Source organism: Microcebus murinus, chromosome 25 (assembly GCF_040939455.1).
Source record: "Microcebus murinus isolate Inina chromosome 25, M.murinus_Inina_mat1.0, whole genome shotgun sequence".
Taxonomy (NCBI): Eukaryota; Metazoa; Chordata; class Mammalia; order Primates; family Cheirogaleidae; genus Microcebus; species Microcebus murinus.
This window is the reverse complement of record NC_134128.1, coordinates 13,569,080-13,596,750: the sequence shown is the minus strand read 5'-3', so window position 1 is coordinate 13,596,750 and position 27,671 is coordinate 13,569,080. Positions and strand designations below refer to the sequence as shown.

Here is a 27,671-nt window from a genome sequence, read left to right as displayed (position 1 = left end):
TTTGTGTAACAAATCTTGTTTCCAGTTAACTGAAGGGTATACTTTAGAGGCCATTCTGTCTAAAGTATTACAAAATCCAAAAACAAGCAAAGCATAAAGAGGCTTTGTAACATATGTTTAAAACTTTAAGTATTTCCTTATTCTTTCCAATTGCTAGCAATAGCCACTACCATGCATTAGTGAAGATTTCTGATACAATATACAGAATTGCTTAGGAGTTTCATGTGGAAGACTGCTCATGGCAAAAAAAAAAAAAAAAAAAAAATACAATAAAGTCAATCTGCCTTCAAAGCAATAGGAGAAAGAATCAAAGAGGAAAAGCAATGTCATCCCAGCACAGGGACAAGACCAGCTGTGCTGACGTTTTTTTTATCAGCTGGTACGCAGAGCTGTAGACAACCTGGTAGAAAAACCTAGGATTTCTGAGGATGTGAATAATCTCAGGCACATCGCAGGGGGACAGGGACACTTCTGAAAAGGTGACAAGGTTGGACACCACTGCCTCAAACAGAGGGAGACCCATGTATTCACCTGCTCAGGTGGAAGGTCTCAGTTGGAGCAAACAGAGGTCTGCCATTGCCAAGGTGCTGCTAGACTAACCCTTGATCCCAGCATCGGAATCCCAGGGGTTAGTACTAGATTCCAAGACATCTTGGTCCACTAGCTCTGAAGCAGGACCCAGGAATCTGCATCTTTAACTAGCAACCCAGGGCTTGGGTGCAGGAGGTCCTTTTGACTAGGGGCTGCAAACCCAAAGCATCTGTCGGCCAAGCCATCCCGGGAGTCAGTCCTCAAGACTGTTAGCAACAGGACAGATTTGTTAACATAATTCGGAGGCACACCCTGCCTAGAAGAGGGTCTAATTAGCAGCCTGGTGTAATTGTTAACAAGTATCGCTGCAACAGGCCTGTATCAGTCAGTACTTACACTTTAATTACATTCAGTTTCGCATGCATCATTTTCACTACCCCAGGTTAACACCACTAAAATCACACCAAACTGCACAGCACAAAGGATTAATGGCAAATAGAAAATAGACATCAATTTTAACTCAAATTTGAGGCACTCTAGTATGACCAGTCAGACCCTCTCCAGGCAGACTTACCAAAGATTTTAGAAACACAGTCTGAGCACACATGGGTTTCTGATCATTTGGGCCACTACCGAAAGACCTTGGAAGCCCTGCCTGGGAGTTCTGGCCCGGATTGCATCCTGCCACGTGTTTAACCCCTGTGAAAGGTTCTGTCACTTACCGTGCATGCATCTTGCACGTTGGCACTGAGAGAACATTTCGAGACAATGCATGACACTGCAGCCCAGCGGGTCTCCACCCTGGCTGAACTCTACAACAGCTAGGGAAACTCTGGAATAATGATCCGTGTGCAGGCCAAGTGCTCAGAAGCTTGGGTGAGTCCTGGCCACCCTGTTGCTTTAAACATGCTCCCCAGGTAATTATAATGCCCCGGGGCTTGAAACTCACTGGGAATGTTTTTGTTCCTAAGACTGAATACATCTCAAAAGTGGGTACTGTCTCCCCCATTCTGCCTAACAAATGGAATACTTTCATAAATTATTGCTGAACTAAACTGAATACATTTACAGATCAGACAAATCTTCTGTCACAGGCAAGCAACCTCAGGGATGGAAGGCTGGGTTGTCATTTGGGAGCTCATCTTTGCAACTGTAGGACTTTGTAACAATTAGTGTCAGACCTTCATCTTGAAGGAGGTGCAGTTAAGAATTGAGATGTTTCCTAACAGTGTGGCTGAGATTTAAGTTGGCAAAGGCAGCAGCTTTCACTAAATACTGGGCGCTCTTTCTCTGGAACATCACCATGACTGAAAATTGAGAGCTAAAATACTATTAACCCCCAGCAACTGTCTTGGACCAGTTTTAAGGGTTGCCAGATCTAGCAAACAAAAATACAGGATGCCCAGGTACATTTGAATGCCAAACGAATGAATACTTTTTTAGTGTTAAGTATGTCCCATGCAATATTTGGGATATCATTATACTAACAATTTATTCGTTATCTGAAATGCAAACGTAACTGGGCGTCCTGTACTTTATCTGGCAACCCTGCAGATAACAAGCCCCCAAATAAATTGCCTACTCCCTCTGCCTTGTGTTTCAGGAGACTGTTACTTTGTTTGTTACTTTGTATCAGGAGAAAAGGATGGCAGTATTACAAGATGAAAACATTTGCAAATCCTGTGTTTGTTTTCCAACAAAATGCTTTGATATTCACAAGCATAGGGACCTTCTAAGAATAATCAGAATGTTCTTCTCCTCTCACAGTGACTTTTCAAAGGACTGAGCTCTTCAGCCCTGAACAAAGGACACAGCAGAAAGGAAACTTTTGTTGTTGGCCACAGCTGAGCAAATCTACAGAACAAAGGACGCATTCAACTCACACCTTGCATCATAGTCACGCACACAAAACTTTGGCTATATGCAGAAACCAGAAATGATGAAATTTGATCCGTTTAATCTTGTAATTATGAAGTTCCATTTCCTGCTCTTTTGCTCCTGTGAGAGGTGAAATGGGGGAGAAGAGAAGGAAAGAAATTGGCATGATCAGATTTCCTCTTTCAGCCATCACTGCTAAGGACCAGATGAGTGAGTGGCAGTTCTGGCCTTAAGGAGAGACAGGTGTATGAAGACTTGCACCAAGGTTTTCTGCTACACCCTCAGCACCTACAACAGTGCCTGGTTGGCACACTGAGGTGTTCTATAAATATTTGTTGAATAAACAGCAAAGGTATACACACAGATCTGGGGTGGGAGATCCAGAGGGGATGACACTCAAAGGCTATGACACCTGATTACTTAAGAAGAGTGAAAATGACTTCAAGCAGGAGCATTCTAGGCAGGAGCGGCATGACAAGGTGGGGACGCTGGAGTCACACATGTGAGGACATCCAACAAAGAGGCAGTGGTCACAAGAGAGGTCTGCACTGGGGACAGAATGGGAGTCCACCCAGGAGACGGCTGACAGCTGAAGCCCTGGAGGAGAGGAGAAGATGTGGGGAGACCAGGCGTGGGATGCTAGACCACGTCTTCCTCGACAAGGAGGCAGAGGGCAGGCTGGCAGGACAAGGACAGTCAGGACAGACACCAAAGGGGACGGAGGTACCAGGTCCAAGTAGAATGGGCAGAGAAATACCCACTGGATTTGGTGAAAGGGGCTGTCATGGAGGGGACAGGGACTGCCAGCAGGGGGCTAGGGCATGAATTTGGGGTGAGCAAGGGGAGAGACTGAGTGTAGACAAGCAGATTTTCTGGCCATGGGATGAAAGAGATTAATAGGTTGAGGGACTATCAGGTCAAAAAGGAGGCCGGGGTGTTCTTGGTGGAGAAGCTCAAGATCTGTATGAAAGGAAGAGACAGCCACAGGCAGGGAGCTGTTGATTACACAGCTCCCAAATGAAAAGAAAGTTCCAGTGCTCTGAGCAAGCACTCACAGTTGCCTTTCCTCCACTTCCTTTCCTGTGTGCTCCCGCCATGAGACCCCAGTGCTCCCTGAAACTCAAACAAGCCATGGTCCAGTTGGTCTATAGCCCATACATGAGTGCCTTGGCTCTTGTCTGGGTGAGTAACTCTTCTGCAGAAGGTGGGAAATATGCATGTTTCAAGAAGGTGAGCCATCAGGTGACTGAACTCCACTTAATTCATTTAAAAACACAAAACAGGATCACTTGAGCCCAGGAGTTTGAGAGCAGCCTGGGCTACATCTCTACAAAAAAAATCTTAAAGTTAACCAGGGCATGGTGGCGCACACCTGTAGTCCCAGCTACTCGGGAGGCTGAGGGGGGAGGATCGCTTGAGCCCGGGAGTTCAAGGCTGCAGTGAACTGTGATCGCACCAGCGTGCTCCAGCCTGGGTGACAGAGCGAGACTCAGTCCCTGAAAAAATAAATGAAAATAAAAACACAAAGCAAAAATGAAAGCCCTGTGAACCTGGAAGACAAGTGCTCACACAGCTTGTCATCTAAACGGCTTCTCTGAAGTCCTTCTGGGACTCTGCAGGCAGCCGAGAATCTCCGGGGAGATAAATTACTAAGAGGTCACCGGGGAATTTCGCTGCCTCGGCAGTGGCTGGAACACCTTCTACACAGGGACAAGGAGGACCAAGGGCAGCTGGGGCCACTGGAAGAGCCGGTCACCCCACCATCTGGGCGTGGCGCACAAACCATGGCTTTTCAACACATCAACTGTAGCAAAAAAGATCCGCTCAAAGATCTAGTCATTTATTACTCCTTAAAAAAAAATTTTTTTTTAATGGGAGAAAAAAATGAGAGACTCTGCATCTCTGAGTAACAATATGCAACTATTATTATGTCTTTAAATATGCCCCAAACTGCACTCGATAAAGGACTTACCCAAGATGCCATTTGCACAATATTGAAAAATCACACTAAAATAAGCTCATAGAAACGTGCAAGCTTCATGACTGATAATGGTCGCATTCCACTTTAAAAGAAAAAGCAAAAAGGACACGATGCCACAAACTGGTTCCGGGACAGCAGCAGTGTTTCTGTCGCTCTCTGAAATAGTTTCCATTGGGTCAGAAATCCATGCAGTGCGACAGAGGTGGCCTCAGGATCACTAAGAGCTATTGGAGAGTTTTTTCATGTATGTAATAAGTACACAGTAAGTATTTTGATTGTCCGAATGGTGTAACCAACTGAGTGCTTAACCTAGAAAGAGATCCCTTCCATGTTATTTGTGTTCCACCCAAATGTGTTAATGTACTAAATCCACGACCTCTCTTGAAACTAGGCTTTGAATAAAGTGAGAATGAAATTTTCTAGGTAGCTTTCTTAAATTGGGAAGTTCAGAGTCTAAGAGAAGGGTAGCGGCTTGTTTACCTGTTGGCAGAGCTGGCCACAGAATAATCTAGGACAGGGGTCCTCAAACTTTGTAAACAGGGGCCAGTTCACTGTCCCTCAGATTGTTGGAGGGCCGGACTATAGTTTAAAAAAAACTATGAACAAATTCCTAGGCACACTGCACATATCTTATTTTGAAGTAAAAAAACACACGGGCAAAAACACCCGCATGTGGCCCGCGGGCCGTAGTTTGAGGACGCCTGTATCTAGGGGCTATCATAGTCGCTAGCGTCTATGGCCACTGTCCCGGCTCTGCCGCTGCCCATCTGTGACCATCTGGAGGTGGCTGCAGCGTCACACCTCGCTGTCCCCAGCGTGGCTCACCACCCAGCAGCTTCGGGCTTCGTGCGGGAGCTTGTGAGGAGTGGCAGCATGTCAGGGCCCACACCAAACCCACCGAATTAGAATCCGCATTTCCCAAGATCCCTGGTGGGTCCCATACACACTGCGGTCTGGGAAGCAGGGGTTCTAAGAGCAAGATGAGCTGGCCATGCACAGTGTCCCCAGGGCCCAAGGCGACATGGACAGCAGGCAGGCAGCCACAGGAAGTTCCTTCCATCATACCACATTTTGTCTTATCGCATTTTCATTTTTTTCATTTTATTTACCTTTTCTCCAAAGTAACAGAACTGGTTTCCTTTTTTTTTTTTTTTTTTTTATCCATCACACTTAATTTTTTTTTTTTTTTGAGACAGAGTCTCGCTTTGTTGCCCAGGCTAGAGTGAGTGCCGTGGCGTCAGCCTAGCTCACAGCAACCTCAAACTCCTGGGCTCAAGCAATCCTCCTGCCTCAGCCTCCCGAGTAGCTGGGACTACAAGCATGCGCCACCATGCCCAGCTAATTTTTTTCTATATATATTAGTTGGCCAATTAATTTCTTTCTATTTATAGTAGACACAGGGTCTTGCTCTTGCTCAGGCTGGTTTCGAACTCCTGACCTCGAGCAATCCGCCCTCCTCGGCCTCTCAGAGTGCTAGGATTACAGGCGTGAGCCACTGCGCCTGGGCACCCTTAAGTTTTAAAAGTAGTTTGGCTTCACGTTTTACCATCGAAAGTTGTGTCGACTTTAAATTATTTACATGCACCGGGTGGAAGGAAATGGAAAATATTTTTTTCATGGTCAACGTCAGGTATGATTATATATGTTTTTTTCCTTTTTTCACAACAGTTGCTAAATGACTCGTTAGCAAATCTGTATTCTCCCAGCAAGCTAGGAAGTCCCTTAGATCATTAGGTAGAGAAATGGCAGGTCATGAGAAGTACACGGAAGGCTGCCGTGTGGAGCACAGGATAAGATTGTAAGCACACACCCTCCCCTGCGGACAGGTGTTCTATCACAGGTCTAAGTGCATAGTTTTCCATCTGGAATACCAATCCTGCTTACTGAACAGTTAGCTGCATGCAATAAATTGTCAACTCAGGAAAGGCAGGGATCATACAGGACAGAGTAGAAGGGGTTCAATAAATAACTGTGAATGAATAGCGCTTAAACACTCAGCTCCTTCCCTTTCAATTCCTGGAAAGGCCAGAGAATCAAAGGAAACTCCAAGTCATTCCTGATTGCCAAGAGGTCACTGCCCACACTCGGGTGTCTCCTCCCGTGTGGCTCCCATGAGGACCACTGGGGACTAAGTCACTCCCGTCCTGTCACTAAGACATCGAGTATCAGCTTCCTTACCCTGAACACTTTGAGGACTTGGAAAGATAAACATTGCGCAGATCTGGGCGTTAAGTGGCTTCTGTTCAGCGATCTTCCTAGTCTCTTTCTTCCTCTGGCGGAATTTACTTGAAGGAGGTTGAACTTTCCGTACCCTCTTGCTGCTGTGATGTGGATGCTTTTTAGTTAACTTCATTGAAAAGGCAAGAAGAACGAGAATGAGGAAAGAAAGCGAGGAAGATCGCTCACAAAGACAACTAATTGCGCTCTAAACCAATTACATGAGATGAGCGGAGGAGGCTGGGGTGGGAGAAAGTCATGCTGGAAAAGCCAGATCCTTTGATGTTGGAGTATCTGGTGGAAGATTAACCGACTGAGCAGAATAAATGGGTAAAGGAGGAATTATAGTAATTGCAGAGAGGAAGATAGGTCAGACATGGCCACGGGTTCACAGACTCACAGTAACACCCGTGACTCATTATGTCCCTGTGGTAGGAGACATGAGTTTACTAGCAAAAGTTCTGCAACCCCACTGATAATTCTGCAAAAAAAAAAAAAAAGGAGAGAGAGAAGAAGCCCCTTTTCAGACATGCTATGAACTTAGGCGTCTTGGTTGTAGATGATGTCATTACTGGTTGTAGATGATGTCATTATTCCCCTGTGCCCCCCAAAGCCAGAATTGACATGGATGGTGGTGTGGCCTCCAGAGTGAGTGCTTTGTCCCTTTCTCTGTATGATTAATTCTTGGCCTTCAAATCTCAGCTCAAAAGCCACTTCCCCACGAAGCACTCCTAGACTGCTCACTACTTAGTGCCTCCTCTGCACCAAGACCTGCTTTGCTCATACCTGTAGTCTCCACTCGGATTCTCACTTTTTAAATTTATCTTTTCTTACCCCAGAGGAGCTTGAGTTCCTGAAAAGCAAGGACTGGGTCTTCATTCTTCGTGTCCTCAAGTGTTTGGACCAGAGGAAGTGACTGCCAACGCTCATGTCATTTTGAACACGGGAAGTATGCTTGGTGGGCCCCGGCATTGAGTGGCTCCCACCGGAGAGTCCCTGTGCCACAATCACAACTAAAGCACACTGTGAGTGCTGCGGCCCCCGAGAGAGCTGCGCTGAGAGGAGAGGAAGGACTCGTGTGGGATTAACACCTCCACGCTGTATAGCGATGTCACTTCGAGCCACCTTTTTCATCTATAAAAAGCAGTAATATCTCTCCTGAATGCCTCTCAGGATGAGGAGCAAAAGAGGATCTGAAAGCACTTGAAAACCTATAAAGGATCATGCAAATGTACAACATTCCAGTGGGGAAAGAAAGGTAAGGAAAGCAGAGATGAGGGATAGATGGATGGAAGGATGGATGGTTAGTAGGATGGATGGATAGAAGGATGTTTGGATGGAAGGATGGATGGGTAGTAGGCTGGATGCATGGGTAGTAGGATGGATGGACAGAAGGATGTTTGGATGGATTGATTGATAGTAGAATGGATGGATGGTAGTAGGATGGATAGATGGAAGGATGTTTGGATGGATGGATGGATGGATGAGTAGTAGGATGGATGGACAGAAGGATGTTTGGATGGATGGATAGTAGGATGGATGGATGGGTAGTAGGATGGATGCATGGGTAGTAGGATAGATGGACAGAAGGATGTTTGGACGGATGGATGGATGGATGGTAGAATGGATGGATGGTAGTAGGATGGATAGACGGAAGGATGTTTGGATGGATGGATGGATGGATGGATGGATGGATGGATGGATGGATAGTAGGATGGATGGATGAGTAGTAGGATGGATAGATGGGTAGTAGGATGGATGGACGGAAGGATGTTTGGATGGATGGATAGTAGGATGGATGGATGGGTAGTAGGATGGATGGACGGAAGGATGTTTGGATGGATGGATGGATGGACAGTGGCTCATCAGCTGCAATGCAGCTATCAGAAGGAAAAGGTTGGGAGGTGTCCAACTTCAAGTCTTGCCAGTCCATTCCCCCTCATGGACTCTAAGGAGTCTGTATTTAGAAATGGGAAGATATGAGCAGGGAGGAAGGAGCCCTGCCCAATTAATAAAATGTTATCTAATGAGTGCATGTAAACAATACCCCTGGTCCAAAAGCTAGTAATTCTTTCTCATGTTTACTTAGCATTTATGAAGTACTTTAACATGTATTGACTTAGAAAGCCTAAGTTCAATATTTAATACAGCATCTAATAGATTTCCATCAAGGCACTGAAAGGAACATCCTAACAGTATAGGCAGCGATTTTATTTTTAAATTTAAAGAGGCAAATGAGGTTCAAGTAGGTGAAGAAAACTGTTTCCAAAAGCAGTGGGGAAAGTACACAATGAGAGCCTTTTGTCAATTTCGAATCCAACTAAAAACCCTAAGTTACAGCACAAGAATCAGTTCTAAAGAAAATAAAAAGTGTGCATGAAAAGCTACTTGAACAGTTTGTTCTGCCAAGAGGTGAATGGGCTAAAAGGATCACTCTCTGAGTTTAATTTCACTAGGCAGTCTTTAGTTTATAGTAAAGGGAAATGTTTTCTTATCCATGAACTATGTGCTCAGTATAACGCACCCTGCGGTTCGCAAAGTGGCTTAGAAAGAAGAGGCTTAATTTTGCTACAACAGCCACACCAGCAATACTGGGGCAGTGCCCGGAGAGCAAAGCTGCATTTTAAAAGGGCTCTCTGTGCTCGGGCAGATGGCCTGCAAACTTGACCAGACTGCAGACACCGCGTCCCCCACTCTCACCAGTTGCATGCATTAACTTTTCTAACCAAGAACCATATGCCCTATCGCCCATTCGAAAACATGCATGGCAGCTGGCAGGGAACAGAGGAGAGAGCAAAAAGTGGGAGACCTTGTTCTAAAGGAGGCAAGGAAAAACCAGCCACCTTCCACCCTCTGATGAGATGGGACTATTTTAAATCATCAAATGCCATTTTAAACACAAATGATTTCTCTGACACCATCCTTATGGGGCTGATATTGCCTTTTTGTAGTACAACACTTGGTGTAACGGACTTGCATTTATCCGATACTGTTCTGTTTTCCTAACTTGGAATGGCCACACATTTTCTTAATATCAGAAATACTGACATCATAATAGCTCAATCAGCAACTCCCAAAGTATGCTTGTCTGTCACATTGAACCCCAAATACGTGTAGGGTTTTACACTGAAGAAGACCATATGAATATATCTCATGAACATCGAAGCAAGAAAATGTTCTATGTTCAGGGAAAAAGTCCCCCTTTTACACAATCTCTATATTAATACAATTAATTTATTATTAATTAATTATTAACTATAATATTTATTGATTACTATTAATTGTTAATTATTATAATTAATATAAATAACAAAAGGGCTATTTACACCACTGATTCTGTCTGTTCATGCAGAGTCCAAAGAAGCCAAGCAAAGGACATGGGAAATACCTCCACTAAAAGGGTAGCAGTGTAGACGGCAGGGAAATGGTACACAGGTGTCGCTGTTCTCTGCATAGATACAGTTCCTAAAAAAGCAGGCAGCTCAGAAACAGAATAAAAGTTAGGAAAGGCCATAAGAAAGAAGAAATAGAACTGAAATTAAGGGCCACCTCTGTCCTAATCCCAAACATGGATCTCTCCATTAAATCTGCACAAGGACTTGAATGCTCATCTGAAACGCTAAATGTAGAACAAGCTTTAACAGGTTCACATGGCGACCCCGAATTCATGTTATCAACACCCAGCATGGTCTTCTCGAGGCCCCTTCTGGGACGTGGGCAGCCCAGGTGTGCATCTAAAAAGTGGGACTGAGTCACACCTGGCAGTCCCAAACCCCTCGCCACACCTGCACTCTAGGTTCCTCCCTGCATCTCAGCTTGCTCTCAGACCACTGTAGGGAAAGTAGAGGCCAGCGGTGCTCTCAAGGCAATAAATCAGGCAACTGCCTCCCTGCACGTCTCAGGAAGAGGCCAGAGGAGACAGGCTCAGGGAAGGATCAAGTCTGATCTGTGAGTTCTTCCTCTAGCAGCGCTTCACGTAAAGAAAAACGGAGCGGGCTGCAGCCCCAGCAGCCTGGCGCTATGTGACACATCAGAGCTGCTCTGGTGTCCTAAACTTTTGTTCCACAGCAGGTACTGCCCCTGGTGTCTGCAGACAATGGGTTAACTGGCACGAGCAGAAGAAATAAGGGAATCATCATAACCTAACTTTATAAATGATACGCCCAGTCTTTGGGGGCAGCTTTGTAAAATGTCAAGGCATTTCACTTCTTATAGTAGACCATCTCCTGGTACGTTCAATACTGATTCCAGTATTTTGACTTCTGGAATAGGTATGTTTAGAACTTTATTATCCTGACGTTTAAAAGCTATTAGAATACTTTTAGGAAATAACTCGATACATTCATGACTCAAAAGGGTTAATGAAGTGTTGCAAGTAACTTCTGGAATCTGCTTAGGCAACGGGAGATCCTGGCTCTTGTTAGAGTGTATCAATACTTGTACCTTCCAACTGCTATATGCCCTTGGGCTTCCTTTAAACAGGGGCACAAGTGTCAAAACAGTCCCCCTATATCACCTCCCGCTCTGTATCCCCAGCACACAAATACTAAACTCTGGAAGGGTTATTTTAATTTCTCTTTCCTTCCCATTCCTTCTCCTCCCCTCACACACACACACACACACACACACACACACACACACACACACACACACACACAGGCACATGCACATGTATGCATACACAACTATCCACACCATAGCTTATCTAGCAGGTATGTGATAAACTGGTTCTATGTGATCTGATGGGATATTCATTAAGATAACTTGATCATGTGATAGGCTAATAAAACTCCAAAGAAAGTCAAAATTTGCACAAGACATTGCTGAAAGTAAACATAAACATAACAGTGAAACCTTAGTTTTGGTTGCTAATTATGCTTTAATGTTTCCAAAACTATGCTTTCAATGTTTTCAAATCATTTATACTGGGAAAGTGAAATGTATATACCATATTTTTATCAATTATTATATATATATGCCCTCAAAATGGCTAAAATTTAAAAACTAACAATATCAAATGTTTATGAGAAAGTAGAGTAAGAGAAAGTCTTATACATTTTGGTGGGAATATAGAAAGATACAACTAATTTGGAAAAAGATCTAGTTTATAAGAAAACTAAAAGATCTAGTTTTCTTATAAAACTAATAAATATTCACCTATCCTATCATCCAGCAATTTCACTCCTAGGCATTTTTCCAAGAGAAATGAAAAAAACATATCCATGGAAGAATTGTATAAAATGTTCATAGCAACTATAGATACAACATCCAAAAAACTAGAAACAACTTGAGTGTCCACAGGAAAACAGATAAACCCTGCAATATTCATGCGGTGGAATATTATTCAGCAACAAAAAGAGACATATGACTGAAACAAGAAACGAAAGGATGGATCTTAAAAAATGTTAGTGTGAATAAAAAGAAGGCAGAGTAATATCCTGTCTGAATCTATTTATATGAAATTCTAAAATAGACACAAAACCAAACTATGGTAGAAAAAAAATCAGAACAGTAGTTGCCCTGAGTTTAGATAGGGACCTACTGGGAAGGGGAACAAGGGAACTTTCTAGAGTTTGTTAATATTCTGCAAACCTTGATAGGGTTTGGGGTTGCACAGGAGCATGCAAATGTTAGCACTTCATTATTTGTGTATTTCCTTGTATGCAAGTTTTTCTAAGAGGAAAAAACATAACTAAATGCGGAACTCAAATCAATGATATACATTTTGGGGAACGGGCACTGATGCCTGAGATATACTTTAAAATGCATCAAAAATATGATTAATGGGTAGACAGAAGGATGAATAAATGGACAGATAAGTAAAAAGGCAAGTACAGTAAAATGTTAAGTGTAGAACCTAAGTGGTCTGTATGGTTATTCACTGCACAATTTTTTTGCATTGTTTTGGTATGACTGATATTTTTATGAAACAATTTGGAAAAATTCTGTTAATGGCCCCACACTATCATCATTTTAAAAACTTAATATTCTGGATCTTTGTGTAAGCAAAAAGGAACTAAGAAGCTTTCTTTTTTTTTTTCCAGAGACAAAAGGATTAAAGTTTCGCAAGCAAGTTCAAATACCAAATAAATACAGGTATCTCACACTTACTGCAGAGCAAATAAAGCCCTCCCATTATGCTGAAGGAGAAAAAAAGCCTTTGTGAATGCAATCATACCTGAATGACTGTTTTATACATAACCACATCCTTCCCCACCCACAACTTGCCAATTACTGGGTTTGAACATGTTTCTCTTGTTATATAAACAGTTTGCTAAATACTAATGGGCTTTGAACACAAGTCAAAAGATTCCCCCAATCCCAGCTGGGTGTAACCCCCAAAATCCCACTCTGCTCTACTGGACCTCCCCGAAGGGCTCAGGAGAGTTATTTGTGGGGGTTTCTTATCTCTCTGCACATCTGGATCCCATGCAGTATCAAAGTACCAAAGCTTTGCTCTTAAAAGACACTCACTAAATAACTGTTCAAGGTGGTTTTCCATGGTTGGAGGGCATACAGGGACCAACAACAAGGGATATTTTTGTCTGTCTTCATAAAAACTACCAGGCTCATGAAGAGCCATTATTTCTATTGGCAAAATGCCATGATGATCAAAATTCTGTAAAATGATAATTTAATCCAAGTCATAAAGCATCACAGTCTAGCCGTGAAGGCCAGGCTGCCCCTGTTGATGGACTCTTCCAATTATCGTGTGGCTTTGGGAAAGGGATTTCACTCCTTTGCACCTCACATTCCTCTTCTCAAAAGGAGACTGGTATTTTGCACCTCAAGGGACTGACGTGAAGATGAAATAAGACAATCCACCAAGTTCCTTTGCAAAGTGCCTGGCATGTCAGAAGCACCCAACACACGTTAGCTAATTGTCATGGTTATTTTGTCACGTCTAGGTGAATGAAGCTGAGCGGGCCTGTCTCTATTACGCCGATTTACCACTGAGTATGGCAGACACAATCGGTACTGACAATTCGAAGAATTTAGTAAATCACAGTTCTCCAAATAAACTTCACTCCCAGGTTCTCCGAGTCGAAATACACAAACTCAGCACCACTGTAAACATACCTTTCAGTACTGCATAAGCTGCCTTATGTTTTCCTTGGCTATGCATCCATGCGGTGTTCTGAAATCTCAGGGTAGCAGGGACAGGGAAGTCACTTGTCTACAGCCCTTTTTGAGGTTTGCCAAGAGAACACCCCCAGGAGTCTTCTTCCTCCTCCTCGATATCCCCAATGGCAGAGAAATCAGCCTCCCAGCACCCTCTGTCCACTGGAGGTGACATGACCCATGCTCTGCATGATGGCTGGGCAGGTGGCATGAAGCCCTCCACAGATGTCCACGTCCCCATCCCTGGAACCCGTGAATATGTCACATTCAACAGCAAAACAGGCTGCAGAGGTAATTACGAGTGATGGACTTTAAGATAGGGAGATTATCCCGGATTAGCCGGAGGGCCTGATCTAATCCCAGGAGCCAATACAAGCAGAGAACTTTCTCTGGCTATGGTCAGAGAGACACAGCAGAAGGAAAAGTCAGCACTCTGACATGGGGGAGGCCTTGGTGCACCACTGCTGGTTGGGCAACGGGAGGGGTGAGGTGACAAAGGATGCAGGTGGCCTCTCAGAGCTCAGAAAGGCTCCCAGCCAACAGGCAGCAAAGTAACAGGGACCTCCGCCCTGCATCCTCGGGGAACTGACTTCTGACGCCAACCTGCACGAGTTTGCAAAGTGGATTCTTCCCCAGGGCCTCTAAAAAGGAACACGGCCCCAAAGATGCTTTGATTTTGGCCTTGAGAGAATTTAAGCAGAGACTCGCTGAGCCAGGCCATGGTCCAGACTCCTGGCCCGTGCAAATGGTGAGATCATCACGGGCGATTAAACCACTCGGTTTGTGGTGGTTTGTTAAGGCAACAATAGAAAATTAATGCAGGGCCAGGCATGGTGGCTCACGCCTGTAATCCTAGCACTCTGGGAGGCCAAGGCGGGCGAATTGCTAGAGGTCAGGAGTTCGAAACCACCCTGAGCAAGAGTGAGACCCCCATCTCTACCAAAAATAGAAAGAAATTAATTGGCCAACTAATATATATAGAAAAAGTTAGCCGGGCATGGTGGCTCATGCCTGTAGTCCCAGCTACTCGGGAGGCTGAGGCAGAAGGATCGCTTGAGCCCAGGAGTTTGAGGTTGCTGTGAGCTAGGCTGACGGCTGACGCCATGGCATTCACTCTAGCCTGGGCAACAAAGTGAGACTCTGTCTCAAAAAAAACAAAAAAGAAAAGAAAATTAATGCAACGGTCCTGAAAACATCTGGAGTTCCCTAACATATTTCCCTATATCTTGTTTTTTCTCTAGATCAAGTATTCTCTGGGACTGGGCTACCTTTTGCAAAGTAGACTTTGAAGCTACTCACTTTAGTGGCTACTCTTTACGAAACTAAAATAATAATAATAATGATAATAATAAAACACCTGGAGTTCCTCCATCCGATTAACTCAGGCCAGCTATCCTGGGGCCGAGCTGGTGATGACCAAAGGCAGTGCAGGTCCTGTCGCAGGGCTGCGTACGCACAGGGACCTGCCAGCCCAGCCCTGGAAACACCGTTGGTGGCTGACGCCATGACGTGGACTGCCACAGCGTGACCTGATTTCCAGCTCTCCTTTGAATGTGTCCTGGAGGGTCAACGGCAATCTCAACTCTGGCATCTAAGGCCAAAAACCATCCTCCAAGTACGGTCAAACCAGCTCGTAACACGGCAGAATTATGTCCCAACCCGCTTTCTAGAAATCAGACCTTCATCAGGGCAGCCCAAGATCACCCTGGTGGTTTTGGGTAACCAAGTCACACATTTTACTCATTCTTTACTCGACTAATGCTATAGTCACCTAAAAAATCTAAGTCTTTTTCCCATGGATTAAAAAAAAAATTAACCCATTCTATTCTGCAACTTGGTTACTGCCACAGTTACTGCCCACAGAGGGTTATTTTTGTCAATTTTGCAAGCCCTCTTTTTACCTTTATGCTTGCTTTATTTCCTAAGAATGTATAATCAATGTCCTCATCCAAATTATTAATAAAATAGTATTAATTTTAAATGATAATTATTAATAAACAACTAAATTAAAGTGTTCCTAATAATAAAATATTATGACCCAAGGTAGATGTGCTTTAATTCTCTCTACCAAGATAAATTTCCATTAGAAAACACTTCTTGTTGACTCTTCTCTCTGAGAGATTTAAGCCATCATTGTGGTGCAAAGGAACCAAACCACAACCACTCTCTCAGTGCAAAGGGGAAGAAAGTAAACCTCATTCATTGAGACTGGGCTACTAATGACTCTTCTTGGAGTCAGAAACCTTACTGATACAACTCAACTTGTGGATTCAGGACTGCTTTAATCAAAGCACTCAGTCTTTCATTCAGCTCTGCCAACAGGACATCAAAAACCTTTCCCCCAGTACAAATTCAATCATTTTCCTATTCAAATTCTGAGATCAAAAACACTAAGTCTAAGGGCAAGTAAAAATGTTCATCTGACTTGGAAATAGTTCAGTCTCTTCTCATTAAATGTATACTTCTCCATTTCTGTGGGGTATAGTTTAGACAAGATAAAACAATAAAACAAAACAATCTCATCAACTCAATACTCACTTCCAAGGTATCTTTTCCTAAGCCATTTTTTCCTATGCCATTTCCTACTTCCCACAATTCCAAAAGATCTTACTACTTCTCACATTTGAGTATGTCTTCATATATTTCATATAAAATTAAAGGCTCAAAATATTTGATGAACATATTAAGTCCATGTTTGATAATTTTATCTTCCCATCCAGTTTAAGTACTATGAGAGAGCTTTATCTAATCGTTTCCATAATTATTACTGAGAGCTTTCAACTGACATTGGAAATCACTGTATTGTCCAATCTATGCTGTAGCTGCTTAAATATTTGATCACCAAAATGATCTCCTCTACCTCACTTATAAGTTTTAGGAGCACTGGGTGATGGACTACATGCTTACATTCTCTGAAATAAAACTTCCTGTGACTAAATCCTTGAAATATCTAGAAATAAACATCACAGACAACCGGGTGCTGGACTTTTAGCCCATACAAGAGTTAGTGGATTTTATCTGACTCAAGAGACTCTTGCCTAATCACATACCAAGTACCTTAGTGATGGCCTTCTCACTTTACTAATTTATTTTTCCATGTATTTTCCAATTGGATTGTGAACTTTCAGGGGGTGAGAATTTCTAAATAATCACACTCCCACAAAAATATACTGCACCTCCCACATACCACCTCTTTTTATCTAATAAGTATTCAGCATACTGTCTTCCTACAGTAGATGTGCACAATTAGGAGCTTGGTTTCAAAAGCAGAAAAGAGAAGAGCTACAGGGGAAAGAAAGTGAGGACCTGAACAATCACCCTTGGGGAGAATAAAAGGGAATGTTGTAGCTGAAGAAGATGCTTCACACTGGTGAAAACAGGAGATAAAGTGGGAACAGGTATGCAAGGAAAGGCAGGGAGATTGTAAAGGCCACACTTTAGCAATTTAGATTTCATACTTTGGGCAAAAGGGAAATAGTCAACATTTTCCCTGCAGGACAGAAACATGAATAAAATGGCGTTTGAAGAGAAGACAACATGGAAAGGTCTGGGTTGAAAGAACAAATTAAAATAGAGAAAGATGAAGACATGCCATCTTCCGGCAAGTACCCTTCGAGGGCTACCGTATACATGGAGTGGAAATTAGGAAAAATGAATGAATAATATGGATGAGACAGGATAGAGAGACGAGGATGCTACTAACCTATGGCAGGCAAGGTCGTGGATCTCAAAATCAATGAGGGATTCACTCCCTTTGTTTATTGTTTATTTACAATCTGGCCAAAGCCCAGACATCGAGAAGGTTCCAGCTTCCCTCCATCCTTGAGTTCAGTTCCTTGGGAGGAGACTGGTGCCAGGACACTTCATCATCCTTCTCCTCCCCTGCACCCAAGACATGAGGTTTGGGTCCCACACGACTCCTCCAAATCACCAGCTGCTCTTCCGGGCCCTGTCCCAGTGTCACCTGCCTCTCCTCTCTGGGCTACAAGGAACTTGATTCTTTTGCCCCCAACAGAGATGGAAATCGCAGGAGGCCAGTCAATTTCCCCCATCCTGTTATTGCCTGACAAGTGCAGCGTTGAGGCTTGTCCAGGGCTTTGCACACTGTTCCTGCCCTTGCCAGCATGGGGACTTCTTCGGGTGCTCAAATGGCCCCGGGGCCCGGGGCTCACAGGTAGGGCTCACGTGCCTAAGAGACGTGGAGAAATATCAGAGCAGTTGTGGTCAGTCTGGGAGGAGGCAACTGGGGGACCACTCAAGTTGGATGGTGCTGGGGGTGGGGGTCTCTGACGTTTCCATATACAAAGGCACCGAGGACTCACGGTGACATCCGATCACAGTTTTCTTTTCGGTCACTTAGTTGCTATAGATATATTTCAACAAACACTGGAGCACAGCTTGAAAGCAAGCAAGATTTCCATGAGTGGGTTTTGGCATGGCTTTAAGAGGCTACGTGTTCTCTCTGCAGGTGTGACTTCCAACTCTGGAAGGAACACAGCACACGTGACGTATCTTGCTTACGAACGAGAGAAAAGTCATGGCTCACTGATCTCATCCGGAAGAAGGGGAGTTATTCTCGTGATGGAGGTGTCCTTGAGGTGTTCCCCAGGGATCCTTGTCATGGCTCCAGTTTGGCAGAATTTTGTTAAACAAATGCAAGAGCTCCTTGCATTTGTCCCATTGTTACCTTTGGTAGCTTGGTTCCAAAATGTGGTCCACACTGTCCCACTACCCTCACTATATGGGTGCATCTCCTTTCACAATTCTTATGGTTTAGGATCTTTTAGTTTCCATTGCTGCCATAACGAACTATGACAATTCAGTGGCTTGAAACAAGTTCATTATCTTATAGTTCTGGAAATCAGTTTCATCAGTTTCATCGGGCTAAAGTCAAGATGTTGGCAAGGCTGTGCTCCTTTTAGAGGCTCTACAAGAGAATCTGTTTTCTTGCCTTTTCAGGCTTCTGAAGGCCACTCGCATTCCTTGGCACGTGGCCCCTTCCTCCACCTTTAAAGCTATCCATGTAACATCTTCAGTCTCTGACTCTGACCCTCTGCTTCTACTGTTACATCTGCCCTGACTTTGACCTTCCTGCCTCCCTCTTAAAAGGACCTTCGTGCCTATACTGGCCCCAGAATAATCAGAATAATCCTCCCATCTCACTACTGAATCACCTCTGCAAAGTCTCTTTGGCCATATAAAGTAACATATTCACAGGTATGGGGATTAGGACATGAACATCGGCGGGGCCATTATTCTATAATACTACAAGGTCTATCTGGCTAGAGAGCACCTTACCTGAGGTCACTTTTCTTCTTCTGACTTGAATTTCCTCATCTCCAGAGCAAGGAAGATAAACTTGATCTCTAAGATCCTCCTGGCACTAAAATGCGCTCTTTAAATGCACCTGTGAGATTACAAATTCTATGGATTACAAGCGAGAGAAAGGATCTAAGGATCTAAGCAGATCCTTTCTCTAGATCCAAATCTGCTAACTAGATTTGGAGTCTAGTTAGCAGAGAAGAAGGTATGCTTGGTTGGAGTATAAGGATGGCAGACCAGGATTTTGAGATAAACCGGGTGCACTGAAGCTGAGATGTCAATTAGCTTGTTGGGCTTAAATAAATGGAGCTACAATATCAGCCCAAGTCAAGAGAAAGGAAAGCCAGCATCACTCACATAGAAGTGCTTAATTACTGGGATCTGTAAAGATGACTAAATTCCAAAAGGGGTGAATGAAAGAAAAAAGAGCAAATGTTTGCAGACTGACCCAAGAAAGAAGAACTGGCAAATGAAATAGAGGCTTCATCAGATGAAGGCGGTATCATCCTGAATGTGCTAATTGAACTGTTTATTTTAAGGGGACTTATCATGAAGCCCTTTCTAAAGTGGTTACCTACCTCAAATTTGCCCATTTATAAGTTGGAATTTTTAAAAGATGTTTTTTTTTTTTTTTTTTTACTGTAGGGCATGCTATTGGGTCACCCTGAAGATTCTCTTCTAAAACACAGTTATTTCATACAATTCATTGGTCTATTTAGAGTAACTTAATTTTGGAAATACATTTAAAATACATTCAGTTCTGTGTTTGCTAGAACTGAATGATTTAGCTTAGAACTGTTGTCTTTAAGATTGCATTTGGTGAAGTCAAGTAAAAATGACTTATTTACAACATTTCTCTATAACTTGACCAAACTATAATAGCATATACTGATATGTATGATAATTTCCATTAACCATGTTTCACAAAAAGTACACAAGCCAAAGTCGTCTATCTAAATTTCTGAAATATGCTTCACCCAACTTTCCCTTCACTATATATGTCTGTTGTCTATCCAACTTATTTCTATGTGCTTTTTTTAGTAGTAGTTACTAACAAAAGTAGTAAACTAATATTTACTAAAATTTCTAAATTAGTATTTACCAGCAACAATTTAAAAAACCAAGTATAGTTAGATTTACTGAGATGCCAGTAACTTGTTCAAAATGAAGAACTGATTAAAGCTGAGAAAGTACTTTCATTTCAAGCTATTTCAAGTTTAGAAATCCATGCAATCTTTTCCTTCTTTTGGTTAGAATTTTAAGCTAATAACCTGTAAATTCCATAGTATTATAGGACAAGTGCAAATAAATACACAAAAATGATTCAGAAAGTCATTTCAAAGACTTTTTGCTGAAATTCCCTAGACACTGCTATTATTTCTGCAGAGTTCTCACACATGGCTTGCAGTTGGCACCCAGCTCTGTAAGTTCAGCTCCTGCAGTTTCCCAGGATGTGAGTCTGTGAGTTTTATTTAGATACTATTTTTTGAATATAATGTCAACATAAGTCACGCTTGTTGGACGATCCTCTTACACCTGAAATCTCTTCAAGGTCTTTCAACTGATCACAGTGTTCTAATAACTGAAGTTTAAGTTTGGCAAAGACTAGATCTCTTGCAGGGAAGACAGGAAGCAAATCATTCCCCTCAAATGTTCTGACAGATTGTAGCTTTTCTGAGATGAACAAAAAGTTAGCACATCATTGCAAAACACCTTACTACTAGATAACCAGCAACAAAATAAAGACTGTACAATAGAATGCTGAGCATAAAGTCCTGACTTAGCTCTGGCCTTTCTTTTCACACCTAGAGTGTTGGGCTTCAAAAATACATCCCTACAGAACACAGCTTACTGCTCTTCAAAAAGAGCCCCCTTTATCAAGCCGGCCTCAATGCACTGTCTTGTAAAAAGGAGGTACAGAAAGTGAAAATTGGTCAATATCTTTGAATAACAGTTTAGGGAAAAAATCCCAGAAAAAAAAATTAGATACTATAAATGCTTCCGAGCAACTCAGATGAAACACTTAATAAAAACACACTGTCATATTCTAGAGCTAGTTCAAAGTCATGACTAGCAAAGCCAAGCCTCAACTGTGACAACTGACAGTTGCATCGGAAATCACGTTCAATGCGGCTACAGTAACAGAATCCGAAGCCAAACCATAAATTTTATTTTGAATATATAAATAGCAAAGTAATGCCAAGAAACTTTACAGATGTTAGTTTCCTCAGATGACATAATATTCACTTAATAAAAAAGGTGTCATTTAGTCCCAGGAATCTAGTCGAAATATTATAGTATATTATTTCTGTATGTTTGAGGCCTCTAACCTTGACCAAACCTTGTTGGTACATAATACTTGTTCAAAGTATGATGTAAGTAACAGTTCCTACCATAAAAGCAACACTCTTACAAAGTAGGTTTCAGAGAAGGTAAACATTGAACTTTTTTTCTTAAAATGCCTGCCCATGATGGGACTGCAGGTGGCATTATGGTATGTTTATGAGCTGTCTTCAATGCTTAACCCATTCAGCACTACCTGAGCACCGAATGTATGCAAAACAATCTACAACCTGCTTCGGGAAATGCAAAGTGAAATCAGGCGTAGTATTATTTGTCTTCATGTGTACAAGACTCAGGACAGCAAAGAACACATGAATTTAAAAACTATAAGACAGTAAGTGATAAATAAATGTCAAGATGGTTTGAAGAACTCAGTGGGTTGAAAGTGACCTTCTAATGTCAAAGACAAAAGTGTCTATTCCGTTAAAAATGCTACCAGTCCAAAATTCAGATGCCTGCTAGTGAGACCCCTGACTTCTGATAGAGAGCCTAGGCCCAATACTTTAAAAGGCCATCTTTATGGTAAATAACAAATAAAGGAAGTAATCCAAGGTAATTCCAAGATACCTGATCTTCCATTCAAATCACACCACATACTAATATACTTCTAGCCGTGGCATAAATGTCCTTATAAGTCGACCATTTAACAGGTTGACCATTACTTTCCCACGTCACAGAACATTCCATTTCTGAGAGTTTAGTTCCCTGGCCTGATTTCTAGCAGTAAGAGCTTGGTAAAACGTAGTCTTAGACCTAAACCTAGTAGGTTTTTCATGAGTCTTTTTTTTTTTTTAATTGAAGCCGTGACTTCCTCTATGTCACAAGTGTATGAAATTAATATTTCCATATATTGCTATTTCAAGTGCAAAAGAAAAAAAAATTCAACCTGCTCTTTGGAATTAGTGGCCTTGTTGAAGTGCAAATATCATATTCTTTAAAAATAGCTGATTCAAAAAGGAGTAGGGTATTAATGAAAGAAGCTACAATTCGGCACTGATGATCTAACGTGCAAAACATTCGTTTCCTACATGAAGAGACATATGGATCTTTTTGTAGCTTGTTTACGTCCCCCCACTTCCACGACATGCGTTACTAAAATGTATGCACAATTCACAATGGTCATCTTCTACCATAGCTAATAGAAGAAGCAACGCATTTAAGAGATACCAGCAAATGATACAGCCAAGTGATGCATAGGAAAACCTTTAACTCAACATTTAGGCAACAAACTAAACCCAACAGATTGGTGGCGGAGCCTCTCCTTCCTGTCGCAGCAACATCTTGGTGGCAGTGGAAGTCCAGGCTTCTCTGCTCCCAGGCACCCTGGGCCTGCTAGTCCAGGGACCAAGGGAAGGCAGGGTCCCAGCAAGAGGGCTTAGGGAGGGGGCTGTCCCCCTTCATTCAGTTTGCGGGGCCCACTTTGCAGGGCACACACCCTCTGCAAGGAAATGTCTCCCGCAAGGAATCTGGGGGCTCCGCAGGGAACTCCCTCGCAGGAGACCCGAGACCCCCCAGGGAGCCCAGGCGGCGGTGCCCTGGGTGGATGCCCTCATTCAGTCGCCCTTCTGAAAAGGCCAGCGACAGAGAAGCCCTCGATTTTGCCCCTGCACCAGCGTGCCAAGGAAGCTTTGGGCTTCCCCCAAACAAATTCTGATTTTTAAAAACAAAAGACAGGCTCCTGGCCATTATCAGAGGCGACCACGTTACTCCCAGGGCCGAAAAGCAGATTTGCAGGGGCCAAAGATTAGACAAAAGGCACGAGCTGGCGACAAACAGACCTGGAAATGATTTTTTTTAGGGGGGGCGGTGATTAGGGCCTCCCAGGTCCAATTCTTTCTCGCCTTCTAGGGAGGATTTCTGGGCCGCTGAGCAAATCCCTACGGTCTGGAAAAGACGTCGGGCAGGGAGGGGGGGGAGACCCCGAAACTTTCCCGAACTGCGGCAGGCGGGTGGCGGGCAGCGGCCGCGGACCTCGGGGTGCCGGGACGCAGGGGCACCCCGGGGCGGCGGCCGCCCGCCGGGTCCCCGCCACAACAAAAGGGCCGGGCGCAGCCTTCGCGCTCGGCTTGCGGGACCCTTGCGGGACCCGAGCCCGGAGCGGGGAGCCCTGGGCGGCCCCTGTGGCCGCGGTGGCGGCGGGGACGGCGCCGCGTGTCCGCGGCACGGCATAAAGGAAAGGACCTCCGGGTGCATCCAGACGGGCCGCCAGCCGCGGCAGCACGACAGCTGGTGCCGCCCGCCCGGGTCCCCGGTCCCCGCCGCCCGCCCGGCCCCGGGAGCATCTGGCCGGCGGGCCCGCGTCCCCAGCGGCGCCGCCCCCTCGGGAGCGCGGTGCGGGGCGCAGGCCCGGCGGCTCCCGCTGCGGCTCCGCCCGCGCCGCCGCCGCCACAATGCGGCCGGGACCCTCCCGCCGCCGCCGCCCCTGCGCCAGGCCCGCGCGACACAAAGCCCCCGGCCCGCCGCGCCCACCGACCTTGCGCCGCGGCGCCGGGCTCCCGCAGCGTCTTGGTCACCGCCTTCCAGACGTGGCAGCCCAGCAGGCAGAGCAGCAGCGCGGCGGACCTGCTCATCTCCGCGCCGCGGGCCGCCTCGGCTCGGCTCGGCGACAGCGGCCGCGGCGGCGCGTCACGGGCGGCCGGGCGCCGCGCCTGCCTCCATGGCGCTGGCTCCGCGCCGCGCCCGCCGCGCGATTGGCCGCCCCGCAGCCCGGCCGCTCCCTGCGCGCCCCGCGCCGGCTTCCCCCGAGAGCCGCGGCACGGCGGCCCCGCCAGCGCCTTAACCCCTTCCTGCCCGCCCGCCGCGGCGCCCGCGCCCGGGCCCTGGTGCCACCTGGCGGCCGCCGCGCCGCGGGAGCCCCGCGTGGCCCCTGCGCGCCCCTGGCCGCGCGTGCCGGCCTCCCGCGCCCGGCCCCTGCGGGAAGCGCCGCTCGCCGCCGCGGCCCGACACGGCCGGGCTCCCCATGGCCGCGGCCCCCGGGAGCAACGGGACCTGCCTTTCAGGGCGGAGCCCCTCGCATCGCACCTGGTCACCTGCGGGTCCGCGGGGGACGCTGTGCCCGCGGTGGGACCTCCCTAGGGTTCCGCAGTCCCACACCAGCCAGCGGCTGTTCGGGTCACAAGCCGCCTGTGGCCGCCAGGGTAGATTTGACACCCGGCGTTAAGGGCCGGAGGGAACACACTGCCTCAGCCTGTGTAGACTGCAGTAGGCCATCTCCAGGTTGACTTGTACTCGGATGTTTCTAGAAGGTTAGGGTAGGGAGGAATTTACATTTATTGAAGCCCATGCTGTTTGTTTGTTTTTCTTTCCACCTTTGCTTTGTGTTATTAAAGGAAAAAAAAATCACTGCATGACGTGTTCAGGCACAGCAGGGAAAACGCTATCCAGGACCATTGCAATAGATGTAGGGGCTGCTGCAATGGAATTTTGCAGTCGGGGACAGAGATGGGGCCCCACTGTGACCACAGCATGGGCAGGTGAGAATTTGCAGCCTGGGAGCAGTGCATGGGGGTCAGTGGATGGAAAATTGCTAAAAGGATTCTAACCAAAATTCTTGTTGCAGACAGGCGAGGCGAGGGTGATCAGTTGGGGGTGGGGGAGGTGGAGGATGGGAACCAGATCAGATATGGAGGGTGACCAGGTATCTGGGGTGGGGGGAGGTTCCTGCTGAAACTGGATTTTAAAAGGAAGTGCTCAGATGGGCGGAGGAGAAGGTTCAGGGGTCTGGCTACAGTGTGGTCAAGCAGAGAAGCTTTGCCAGTCTTCACAATATGAGATCTAAGAGGTGGGTGTCATTATCACCATTCACAGTTGAGAAACTACAGGCTTACAGAGGGTTAAGGAATTTGTCAAAAGGCACACAGCTGGTCAGTGGCAGCGCCAAGATTCTAATAAAATAGTCTGACCCCAAACCTCTGGACCGTCCTTAAGCTTGGGGACACCCCCAATGCCCCCCCCAACTTTTCTGTGTCTCAGCTCGCTCCTGTCTGCCTTCCTACACACAACTCTTTTGTCCAACGTCTCTGTCTACCTTGTGCCCCAACCGGCACTGCAGTGACCCCCTGACCCCGGCTGGGACCCAGGCTCTGAGAAAATCCATTCCAGGCCCACTGTCCGCCCAGTGCTGCTTCCAGAACACTAGGCCAAAAGGAGGGTTATTACTGTAATTTTATTAATTGAGCATTAAGGCATGGCAGGCACTGTACCAAAACGAGAATGAAGGATGGCACTTGCCCAGTTGGCTTATAATAAACAAATTACTGTGATGCACAAGAAAACTCAAAGATAGAGAAGCCCATGTGGGTTTTAGAGTCACCCCCAGGAACAATGCTATAATCTGTGCAAATTGTGCGCCTGCACAGGGTGGCAGGTAGTGAGGAAGGGACAAACAAACTCCAGAATTAGGAACTGCCTGATTCCCTCCTCCTTGTGACTCCTGTGTCAAAGCCTTCTTGTCATTCCAGGGTTCGCCTCAGAGCCAGGGGAAGGAAATGAATGGGATGACAGTCTAGCCGGGCCCCCAACTCCAGCTTGGGCACCAGCAGACAGGGACACAAAGAGTCCAGGCTGGAGAGATTGCTGGGTGAGGGATGGCTCTATGGAGTGATGGGGCACCCTGAAGTTTTTAAGCCACTTTCTTGGAGGTAGAAGAGTGCTTCTAAAAGATGTGGCATTAAACCCATCCCAGAGTTGACACTTCTCACTTCAAATCCATTGAGGAAGTGTCTTTGACAGGGAATGTTGGTTATAAGAGACAGTACCAGCCTGAGCAAAATCATCATCGTCATCATGATCAAGAACCAAGTTGACTATCAGGAGGCCACCTCAGTCTCCTACAAAACTCTAAGAACCCCAAGTGTCATGTCTTACAAGAGGATGAAGCAATCTAGTATTTTGGGGGTTGCTAATTATATGCCATTCACAGGACTGGAAATATTTTCTCATAACAGCTTACTTGGCTGGTATTATTAGTTCTATTTTACGGATGAACAACCTGAGGCTTAGTGACAATAAACAATTTGCCCAAAATATATAAGATCTGATGACAGCAAGCTCAAATTCCCTATACCATGTTACCTGGGAGAATAAATTTCATGCAAACAATTCAAATTACCTCCAGCAATGTCCAAATTATTGGAACAACCTATTCTAATCCCAGTGAGGTTGAATCTAGTGAACAGTATGGTGCCAATGTCAGTTTCCTGGATTTGATCCTGTACTATAGTTATATAAGATGTTACAATCAGGGGAAGTGGGGGAAAGGGTATATGTGACCTCTCTGTACTATTTTTGTAACTTCTCATGAATTTATAATTATTTCACCTAAAATAGAAAAAAAAACCATTCTATACCATTTTTCTAAGCCTCATTATTCACGCAGAACACTGGTATTTGCAATCCCAGTATAAAGTTCTAGAACTTAAAGGGCAGAAAAAGTTATAATAAACACTGAATCAAGTTTGGGTCACAGTCCTGACTGTAAGTGCTCAGTTCTTGATGGTAGGCGTTCTTTATTGTGTATGTAACAAAATTTCTAGGAACAGCTTAGCACCTTAGAGGAAGTTTATGTGCCTTCATAGCAACATGGATGGAAATTTGTCTAAATAGTTTCAAAAGCCCAGCTCCCATCCCATTTTGCAGATGTCCTTGTGAAACAAGAGGTTAAATAATTTGCAAAGTGCATTCTGCTGGCTAGTCTCAAAGCCAAGAACAGGGCTGGGGCCGGAGGAGCATTCTGTCACTGCATGGATATTTTCCAGTGACTTGGGTGGGAAGCTAAGTGAGCACAAATTCTGCTACATCACACCAGCAAATGCGTTTGCATATCATATGCCCAGCATTATGTAAGAATTAAATAGTCATACTTCTCCTTTACTGGGATAAAAGAATAGGGTTTGCTTTTTCTCATGTTCCAATCATGATCATCAAACACCCACTCACTAACTGCAGGGGGAGAACTGACTTGAGGGGGAGTGTTTGCAGAACAATGGAAGTTAGACGTGTTCTTTCCCTCTAGAACTTTTCCTGTTGCTCTTACTAAAATCTCACATTGTTTGACTGGAGATGAATTATGACTGTACTTATTTGAAATTGCTTAGAAGTTGCTTGGCTATGCAGCATTTGATTTCAATTTTCCAGGCCTGTGCCAAAAAAAAAAAAAAAAAAAGTCATGCCATGTACAGAACTTTTCCTGTCTGAATTTTCCAGAGAGACCTTGATTTCAGAGGCTCTGTGTCAAGGTTTCTTAGCCCAAGATTATTCATTCTATTGAAATCTTTCC

General features: G+C 44.9%; 1 protein-coding gene across 1 annotated transcript in view; it reads right to left on the bottom strand.

Annotated features, from left to right (window-relative positions):
• FAM171A1 (family with sequence similarity 171 member A1) overlaps nucleotides 1–24,050 on the bottom strand; it is a 111,276-nt gene extending 87,226 nt beyond the window's left edge. Inside the window, exon 1 of the mRNA XM_020284131.2 lies at nucleotides 23,868–24,050. Coding sequence (XP_020139720.2) covers nucleotides 23,868–23,964 — 97 coding nt within the window. The 5' untranslated portion in view covers nucleotides 23,965–24,050. The remainder of the gene's footprint in view (nucleotides 1–23,867) is intronic.
• Between the last annotated feature and the right edge of the window lie 3,621 nt (nucleotides 24,051–27,671).